General features: G+C 45.2%; 1 protein-coding gene across 2 annotated transcripts in view; it reads right to left on the reverse strand.

The window, feature by feature from the left end:
- The window catches only part of cars1 (cysteinyl-tRNA synthetase 1), a 21,691-nt gene extending 11,535 nt beyond the window's left edge, over positions 1-10,156 (reverse strand). The window contains exons 1-9 of one of the 2 annotated variants that reach the window (XM_083911594.1): positions 10,091-10,156; positions 6,986-7,213; positions 4,801-4,892; positions 3,597-3,685; positions 2,821-2,917; positions 1,811-1,909; positions 1,259-1,408; positions 371-511; positions 54-142 (exon numbers count right to left, since the gene is read on the reverse strand). In XM_083911594.1, the coding sequence (XP_083767720.1) occupies positions 54-142; positions 371-511; positions 1,259-1,408; positions 1,811-1,909; positions 2,821-2,917; positions 3,597-3,685; positions 4,801-4,892; positions 6,986-7,213; positions 10,091-10,112 (1,007 nt within the window). In that variant the 5' untranslated portion in view covers positions 10,113-10,156. The remainder of the gene's footprint in view (positions 1-53; positions 143-370; positions 512-1,258; positions 1,409-1,810; positions 1,910-2,820; positions 2,918-3,596; positions 3,686-4,800; positions 4,893-6,985; positions 7,214-10,090) is intronic. The other variant, XM_083911595.1, reaches the window with a different exon arrangement.
- Positions 10,157-10,188: the final 32 nt, after the last annotated feature.

A 10,188-nucleotide genomic window follows, 5' to 3' on the forward strand; every position in this document is an offset into this window, starting at 1 on the left:
TTGGTAACGGACGAGGGTGTTGATATAAAGAGAGCATAGAGTTTCTCTCCCACCCGTAACCATTGGAGACGACCTTCTTCACAAACGCCACGATCTCAGGCACGTACTCGCTGACTCGAGTCAGGACGTCCGGAGGAAGAACCTGCTCACAAACACAATAAACGCACAATAACAACACCGTCGGGACACGTCCGCGGCTGCTCTAAGGGCTCACACCACAGACAGGTGCGTCCACATACTTGTGGCCACACTGTTAAAGTAAATTCAGAGATGTTGATGTCACTGGTCAAAGGAACTAGACTTTAGTCGTGGAACGTGTCTGGGCACGGTACGGAGGGACAGTGTGAGTGCACCCTAACATGCTACTTACGTTCAGGGCCTCCATGTCTTTGTGATACTCTCCCTCCCAATAATTGGGGAGAATGGAGAAGATCGAATTCTCCGTGACTTTACTTCCAAACTGTTTGTCCAACCAGTCGGAGAGCACGTCTCTGGAGTTCTCCAGCAGAACCTGCGAACACACAAAGAGTCAAAGCCTTTAACAGGGTGCTGCACCCAAAATTAACTACGCTCTTTTGATAAAGGGAGTAAATATAAAGCAGGGATTTCAAAATAAAGGCTCATCTTAAAGATGCTCTGTCTCGATGTTGTCACTTTGCATCTTAGATGTTGGATCATTTTCATATTAAAATACAGAAAAGTCAATTTACAGAAGATAAATGTTAGTTTTCATTGATAAATCACTTAAATGCAGGGTTCCTCAAACTTTACTGAAGTCAAATTCAAGCACTTTTAAAGTATTTCAAGGTGCATTTTCTGTCTTTTTAAACTGGGAATATTAAATATGATAAAGTTCTCAGTGAAAAGCAAAAAAGCACCAATTAAATAAACAGCAGATTGAAGTGGAGCCAACACCCACCGCAGAATGGATAGATGATGGAAAGACATACAGGCTGTGTGAACATGGACCTATTTGATTCGTTATTATCGGAAGAGTCAGCTGGTTGGTGTTTGTACAGATGAAACTAAATAACATAAGAGCGAGTTCACAGTCTCTGTGCTTAGTGACTGGGCTGCTCATATTTAGCGCACAGATGTGAGACTGGTTTCAACCTTTCCATCTGTTTTTCCCAAAGTGTCGAACTCTTCCTTTAATCCAAGTCTCACAAGTGAAAAGATGAGACTCACACAAAGACCCGTGGACTGACAGTAAGTGACGGCAGCATGTGTGTGTGTGTGTGTGTGTGCTGAGTCTCACCTGGGCCAGAGGCTGAACGACCTCATCGGCCGCCTTGCCCTCCATCGCTGCCTGCAGCGGCTGCAGAGCGGCCGTCACAGCGGCGTCCAGCCTCTCCAGCATCTGCTTCTTATCTGGGTCTGTGGTCTCAGCCAGCTGGGCCTGGAAGGGCTGGAAACACACACACGCACGCACACACACACACTAGGATTTAAGAGAAAGACAGAAACCTGCAGGATATTTTACATTTTATTATCATGAATATTAGGATGTTAGGCGGACGACGTCCCTGATGTCTGTATCAGAATCAGAGATACTTTAATAATCCCAGGGGGAAATTATTTCAACTATACAAACAACATATTAACAACAACATTATTTACATACAAAATACTATATATGTGGAAAAAGAGAATGATAAAACAGTATATATATATAAAATATCCATTTATAATAGTAATATGTGCAAAAGTTCTGCAATAATGTGCAAAGTGCTTTATAAAAATGTGCACAGATCAGGTGGTTTAGTACGGTGTAGTGTGTGACTGGGGTTCAGAGGGCGTTTTCTCTCACCCCTCTGGCGCTCAGGACGTCCTGCAGTATTTGAGCAGCTGGCGGCTGCTTCTCCTTGTACTGGTCCAGGAGGTGGTTCTGCCGGGCCCGTTTGATGATCTGACAGACAGAAGAAACGCCACAGAGCTTAAACGCAGTGACTCAAATTGGGCCGGCAGTAGTTCAGTCCATAGGTGACTCGGCTGGGAACCGTAGGGTCGTCGATTGGAGTCCCTGTGTGGACCATGAATGGAGAAACGTGGACTAGTGGCTGGAGAGGTGCCAGTTCATCGCATGGGCACTGTCGAGGTGCTGTTGAGCAAGGCACCAAACCTCTAACTGCTCAGGGCGCCCATTCATTGGCAGCTCTGACATCTCTCCATTAATTGCATGTATATAGGTCCTGTTTGTGCGTGTGTGTGTGCGTGCGTGTGTGTGTGCGTGTGTGTGCGTGTGCGTGTGCGTGTGCGTGTGTGTGTGTGTGTGTGTGTGTGTGTGTGTGTAACCTGTATAATGGCTTTTTCCCGCAGTTCCATTCATCAAATAAGCCGTAGAGAGTTTTTTAGTGCAACAACTATTAACGTAGAAATCCAGGAGAGTCGCTAAGAGCCGGACGTGGCTAACAGTGATAAGCTCGGGGCAGTACGGTGAAGGCATTCAAAGGTCTTTTTTAACCACTAATGCTGCTGAAAATAACAGCAAACCTCTGCAGCAGCATGAGAAGAGTCCCTACACACAACACGGAGTCGAGACGAGACAGGTCAGTTCACGTGATTGTTTGGTCTGAACTGGACTTTAAATGTGCAGAGCTCTGGTTTGATTCTGCCGTCAGGGTTCAGCTACATTTAAAAACATGTCCACAAACATAAATTGAAGTGTTTGGCCGCTTGTATTAAATATCGTTGTACTGGAACAAACATGACTTCATATATGACACAAGTGCAAACGTAAACATAAATAATTATATTTATATCATAATATTTTTTCATTTGATTAAAATAAGGAAAATGAATGTAATAAATCCTACTCACTTTATCATCAATGTCTGTGATGTTCATGCAGTAGAGGACGTCGTACTTGAAGTAGTCCCTCAGTATCCTCCGCAGGATATCGAAGGAAATGTAGGATCTGAACAAAAAGACGGATTCAAAAATTGAAATTTAACTAAATAATAAATACATAAGTTAAAGAAGATAGTCCTGTGAGGGGTTCTGGCATATCTTTGTGCTCTTCTGTAGGTGAATGAGTAAATTGAAGGTAGAGATGCTGTAACCAGCCCATTTTGTTCTAAATCAATAAAGATTGTGGTGCGAATTTCATCTCATCTCATCTTCAGCCTCTTATCCGGGGTCAGGTCTCTGGGGCAGCAGCTTCAGCAGGGGACCCCAAACTTCCCTTTCCCGGCCACATTAACCAGCTCTAACTGGGGGATCCTGAGGCGTTCCCAGGCCAGTGTGGAGATCTAATCTCTCCACCTGGTCCTGGGTCTTCCCCGAGGCCTCCTCCCAGCTGGACGTGCCTGGAACACCTCCCTAGGGAGGCGCCCAGGGTTCATCCTTACCAGATGATCCTGAACCACCTCAACTGGCTCCTTTCAACACAAAGGAGCAGCGGCTCTACTCCGAGTTCCTCACGGATGCTGAACTTCTCCCCCTCTCTCTAAGGGAGACTCCAGACCCCCTCCTGAGGAAACACATTTCGGCCTACTGTACCCGCGACCTGGTTCTTTGGGTCCTGACATGTGGTGCAAATAAAGTCATCGAGTTATAAATCAAATAAAGAACAGAAGCGTTTCTCCGGTGTTCACCTGGCGTGTCCCATGTGTGAGGCGTCGTACACGGTCGGTCCGCAGCAGTACCACGTCACTTTGTTCCCTCTCTGCGGAACGAACGGCTCCTGGAACAGAAAGAGTGGGAAAATAAATCAATAAATCAATAAATCAATAAAATCACAAACTGGATCTGATCTCTGTACACATGTGACCGGGACCAAGAAGAAAAAAGAAGTAGAAGCTCGTGAGGTGTCATTTATCTGGAGTGATTTGTAGAAGGTGACCACATATGTGCACCTGTCTCACATGAATGTATCTTCTGTTATGTCTTTATAAACACAACGTGCAGTGATGTGACTCTTTCCAAAGCATCGACGCAGGTCACATCTTTTTAGACGAGGACACAGACGAGCTGCGCGTTGGTTACAGACGTTTCCTGTTCCTGCGTAGGAGCTGAGGATGCACCGATGTATCGGGTGTTATTCACCTTGTTTACTGCAATCAACATTTTATCTGCAAGTAAGGGCGCACTCACACTGTTCCTCCGTCCCGTGCCCAAACAGGTTTAACGGCTAAAGTCTGGTTCCTTTGACCAGTGTGCGTGCAACCGTACCGCGTCTAGGAGCGGCACGCTTGCGTCCACGGCCCGTTTGGGAGCGGTGGGCTTTAGTAAAGCACGTTTGCACATGTACGAGCACGAGTGTTCGCACGTGTACGAGCACGAGGCCTACGGCGGTTCTGAGGTCATTTCCTGTGCGCCTGTTGGGACATAGAAAAAAGAAGGAGGGACCATGCGCGGACATTTAAAACAATGGCGGTGAAAGGTTCACGTTGGTGTGATGCGGAGGTGGAGTGTTTACTGCAGATTTGGTCGATGAGAAGATTCAAAAACAGTCGACAAGACGCACAAAAACTCCGAGGTCTACGGAAAGATCTGGAAACAAAGCCACGCATCGCCATGACGTCATCAATGCGTGTGACGTGTTACGGCGTGATGACGTATAGGCAGCAAGAAGCATTCTCCGAGGCCCAGGTAGTGTGAGTACAAACGGGCCTGGAGGGGGGGACAAGGACCCTAAAGCACGGGGCACGGGACGGAGGCACAGTGGGAGTGCGCCCTAACTTCCCCTTGTCTCGTCCCCAGGTGTGGGGATTTAGAACGACTGGTGTGCATCCTGACTCTGTCTCTCTGCGTGTGTGAGGAAGCTTCTTCTCCCTGACGGGGGTTCGGGGTTCGTACCTTCGCTCTGGTCAGGCTGTTGTAGAGTCGCAGTTTGGGAACGTCGGTTCCTGCCGGTGGGGTCCAGGGCGGCTGAACCCGCTTTCCCTTCACTGCAGAGACAAAGAAAACATCATTAGAAAAGGTTTTTTATAAACTGACTTTTAACTTTTATACATTTGAATTGACAGTTTTTAAACGTTTACACAGAATTTAAAACCACCACATGTTGAAACTGTGACTGTGATTTTAAATATTTACTATTTATCATATAAATATCTACACATGGGTTTAAAACACGTTGTGCAGCAAACAGAGAACTGCACAGGATCGAGTGAAACACTGGGAGGAAGGTTAGTATGGATCTTATCACTGAGTTTATATCAGTAATTCACCTTAACTGAGATTCATGGCTGTAACTTTACATTATTTTCATTATCAATTGATCTTTTACTCTGAAAAAATCAGAAAATAAAGATACATGCACGCTGCTATTTTCCACAAATGGCGGGTAATCCAAAACTCAAACGATATTAAATTTACTATAACACACAAAAAAAAGAAAATCTGTAGATATTCTCATTTGCTTTTGTTAAATATCTTAAACAAGGAAACTGTTGAAGCTGTTGCAGATGATTTTCTGTCATTTGATCCATTTAATACACCGACTGCAAAGTTTCCTCAAGGTCACGCAACGCAAGGAAACAGAGGATTCACCCAGAAGTTATTATTTTAAACTACATCTGTAATAAACATGTAGTTAATGTGAGGCAGAGATGCACAGAGCGTACCTGGAGAATTAAAGTTTACTACTTTATGATGCTAAAGTGTTTACAAAAGCCTGCACATCCACGTGATACATTCAATAAACATAGATGTATTTATTTATTTTAGGGATGATATGTTCATGTTCATGTTCACGGGAGCTTTTCTCCATAACTCCACCTTTCACACCTGCTTTATAACCGGAGCTGCAACCGTTCAAATCATCGTTTTGAGTCATTTTAAAAAAAAGAAAGGTCAAAATGATCTGATTCAGCTTCTTAAATGTGAATATTTTCTGGTTTCTTTCCTCCTCTGTGGCAGTAAACTGAATATCTTTGAGTTAGACCAAACAACTCATCCATTAATAGAGAAAATAATCAGCAGATTAGTCGATAAGTAAAATAATCACAAATCAAGCACAAAACAAAACTTGCACGTATAGTTCATCAGGCCGGAAATAATTGGCTCTCCCCAAACCCCCCTACCACAACTGTGCACCCGGCCAGTACCATCACACAGGACCCCACCCACCCCCACCCACCCCCTCCAGCAATCCTTTGACTTACTGCCATCAGGTCGACGCTATGAGGTCCCGTTGGCACGAAAAAACATCTTTATATATATACATCTGTTGTGGTCGATGAAAAGATTCAAAAACAGTCGACAAGACGCACAAAAACTCTGAGGTCTACGGAAAGATCTGGAAACAAAGCCACGCATCGCCATGACGTCATCAATGCGTGTGACGTGTTACGGCGTGATGACGTATAGGCAGCAAGAAGCATTCTCCGAGGCCCAGGTAGTGTGAGTACAAACGGGCCTGGAGGGGGGGACAAGGACCCTAAAGCACGGGGCACGGGACGGAGGCACAGTGGGAGGGTGCCCTTAAACTGGGAAAGTGTCCCAACGAGTGCAGTTCTCATCATCTGAGCTTCAAAGAGCGTCTGCTAATCTGATAATTCGTTTTGTGCTTTAGTCAAAATGCAAAAACAAAAAAAAAGGTGAGGGAATGCAGCTTTACATGTTCAGCTTCTTTGCACAGAGCGCGCCCAAACACACATGCAGTGCACCCGAGATAAACGTATCTATGTTCCTGTGACTGTCACACACACGAGGTATTCTTTAGGGAGGTGTGTGTGCGTGTGCGTGTGCGTGTGCGTGTGTGTGTGTGTGTGTGTGTGTGTGTGTGCGCGGTTTGTCGCAGCTGCTGCCATTTTGTTTAAACAGCGATAAAGTAACTCTCCCTGTGCTCAGCTACAGGCAACACGCGCTGTAACACGAGGAGTGACAATGATTCTGGGTTCATGCGTGTGAGTGTTTGCAGAGGGGCAGGTTAGAGCTGCTTTACAACAAGGTTTCCCCGTCTTCCTCGAGACGACCTCAACACAAAAGAGACGGTGACCGCGTCTGAGCCTGTCCACGCCTTCAGCCGTGTACTCACTGCTGCTCTCAGGGTCGAGGTCCGGCTGCAGGGCTGCTATGTGTCTGTACCAGCGCAGAGCGTGGACGCGGTGTGGATCTGGGGGCCCGCGGAGGAGCTTAAAGGCTTTCTGGTCGGCCTGCGAGGGGCTGAACCCTGCCAGGTAGCTGCGTGAGGTTAGGTAGTCATTCAGGGCCACTGCCAGCGCGGCCTCCTCATTTATCTGAAGCAAGAAGCCAAACTCAAAGGCTGCAGAAACAAGAGGGCAGATGTTCGCAAAGAATTACCGACTCAACTGCGACGACTGCAGAAAACACCAACAACAGCACCCCGAGGTTACCAGGAAGTCACAGTCAACATCCTCTGAGCTTCTCTCCTCTCTGTCTGTATCATTCATGTCTCATCACTGCATGTTACTAATTCAACTTCCTCCCCGTTGTCGTTTGTGCTTTGTCGTCTCGCAGGTCTCTGCTGATGGTGGTGGTGCCTGCTGCCGTGGTCCTGTGTGCAGGTCTCTGCTGATGGTGGTGGTGCCTGCTGCCGTGGTCCTGCATGACGCTTACTGCTGCTGTTATAATCTGTCACCTTAGCTGTGCTTGTTCCTACTATTCTGCTGTATTAATAACATTTAAGTCATATTCACATTACTATAGATATTATTATAGTTACTGGAAGTGTGTCTGTCTCTGTCTTTGTGTCTGTCCTTGTCTCTCTCTGTCCATCTGTCCGTCTTTTTTCTCTCTCTCTCTCTCCTTCTCTTCCTCTCTCCGGTGCAGACAGATGTGCGTCCTCCACAGAGCTGGGTCTGTCTGACGTTCCTGTCTGTTATAGTGAAGGTTTTCGTTGCCATCGTACTCTACGGGGAAATTGTTGGGTCTATGTAAATCATGAATAAGTCATAGAGTGTGGTCTTTACCTACTCTGTAAAGTGTCCTGAGATCACTTCTGTTATGATTTGGCACTGTAAATAGAATAGAATTGAATTAAATTGAACACCTGCTGTGTTCACTTCCTCTGACTCTGGACCAGAAACGTTCAAACGTCACTGAAATCCAACAGAGTTTACGACACAAACTCCAGGCGTCCGAAAGATCAGACTGGATGAGGTTTCTGACTCAAATGGAAACTGAAACATTTTCCCACTCACGAGCCACTGAAAGTGAAACGGTCAAACAGAAACGCACCCACAGTGAAGCTGCAGACAGAAATCATTAACCACGTTAAAGGACGGCTGCAAGAAGACATGGAACCAAAACGAGACGACACTTGTTTGCCTCGATGATCTTGGATGAAAAATTTGCCCCGAAACAGAAATGAACGCGGGTGATGAGCAGCAGAAACTGGGCGAAATGCAACAAAAGCCCCAGGGAAAAGGTTTTAATTTTAAAAACAACATAAACAATAATCAGACTGAGATAATGAGGCTTAATGTGCAGGTGATCAATGTAGTGAGCTTGGAAAAAAGGCTGAAATGAGTTTATTATTATAGGCTGTCTAACTATCAGGGCTTATACTAATATTATTATAATAACATTAACAATATTCTAACAGGTTAAAGGGTCTCAGGGTCTTTGGTGCGTCATTCATCAATGAAACAAAGTGAAATTGTCAAAATAGAAACTAGATGACGCAGCTGATCTGTAGTCAACCAGAGAGAATATATATTATAATAATATATAATAACGTGTGGCCAGACGGTGTGGACGATGTGGCCAGATGTGTCCTGACCCCAAGTGAAGGAGTTCAAGGACCTCGGGATCTTGTTCACGAGTGAGGGGACGATGGAGCGTGAGTTTGGCCGGAGAATCTGAGCAGCGGGGGCGGAGCTGCAGTCGCTCTACCGCACCGTTGTGACCAAAAGAGAGCTGAGGAAGGCAAAGCTCTGGATCTACCGCTCAGTCCTGGTTCCTACCCTCACCTGTGGTCATGAAAGCTGGGTCAGGACCCAAAGAACCAGGTCGCCTCCCTAGGGAGGTGTTCCAGGCACGTCCAGCTGGGAGGAGGCCTCGGGGAAGACCCAGGACCAGGTGGAGAGATGAGATCTCCACACTGGCCTGGGAACGCCTCAGGATCCCCCAGTTAGAGCTGGTTAATGTGGCCCGGGAAAGGGAAGTTTGGGGTCCCCTGCTAAAGCTGCTGCCCCCGAGACCTGACCCCGGATAAGAGGCTGAAGATGAGATGAGTGTGGCCAGACGTGAAGACAACCGTTCCTAAAGATGCTGAGTGTATATATGTGTATATATGTATTATGACTGGGCGATAACTCAATACGATCGTTTAACGTCTTCCACCGTAGTTATAATGCGATAAAATCATATCTCGAAATATCGTGACACACAATTACATCATCTAAATTAATAAAAGCGAGCACTCTGCTGTGAGATATTTCAAAGAATTAAGTCAAACCACTTTTGTGACGAAAAGATTAATATTCTTCATGTTTCACAAGACTTTTCTTTTAATAATAATATATTTATATTGGTTTTTTTTAACAAATCTTAAATCTATTATTACAAAAACAAGCCTAGTGATACATGAGGAATATTAGTCTTAATTATAAAAATTAATAAAAAATATAATATTTAAAAACAAGACTTGTGATATATGAAATTATTAGTCTTTATTTTGCACAAGTGGTTTGACTTAATTCAAAGAAATGGTTTAAATGCATCATAGTTTTTATTCTGAATATCAAACAGACTGACACTGATCTATAACTGCAGTTATATTTTACACAACAGGACGAACCGAACCCCATTCATAAATTCTGACCCATTTAAAACACTTCAAATGTTAAATTAATAAATAAAACCCTGCTCTGTAATATGCAGTAGCCTGGTGCAGAGTCTGATTTAATGTAGCAAACATGTTGAGTGTTATTTATTGATAATAAGAAGATCTGCGCGTCTTTTCCACCACATTAAAATAAATAAACGCGAGTTTAAATGGGCTGTTTTTTAAAGGGGGTCCGGCTGGTGCGGCTCCGGGGAGCTAACGGGGCTAACGCTAGCTCCGCCGGCTGTGACAGCTCATCCGAACCCGGTAAATCCTCCCGTTAACGCCGAATCACGGGGCTCAAACTCACTTTGTGTATTCAAGGTAAGAGCCAAACATCGGTTAATGTACCTGTCTCTCCTGACGTCGACATGGCCACAGTGCTGGAGGATGCTGATGCAACAATAACGTGTCCGGAAGAACACCAACACAGCTAAAGGTAGGACCCG

The sequence above is a fragment of the Echiichthys vipera genome (assembly GCF_963691815.1).
Source record: "Echiichthys vipera genome assembly, chromosome: 1".
Lineage (NCBI taxonomy): Eukaryota > Metazoa > Chordata > Actinopteri > Perciformes > Trachinidae > Echiichthys > Echiichthys vipera.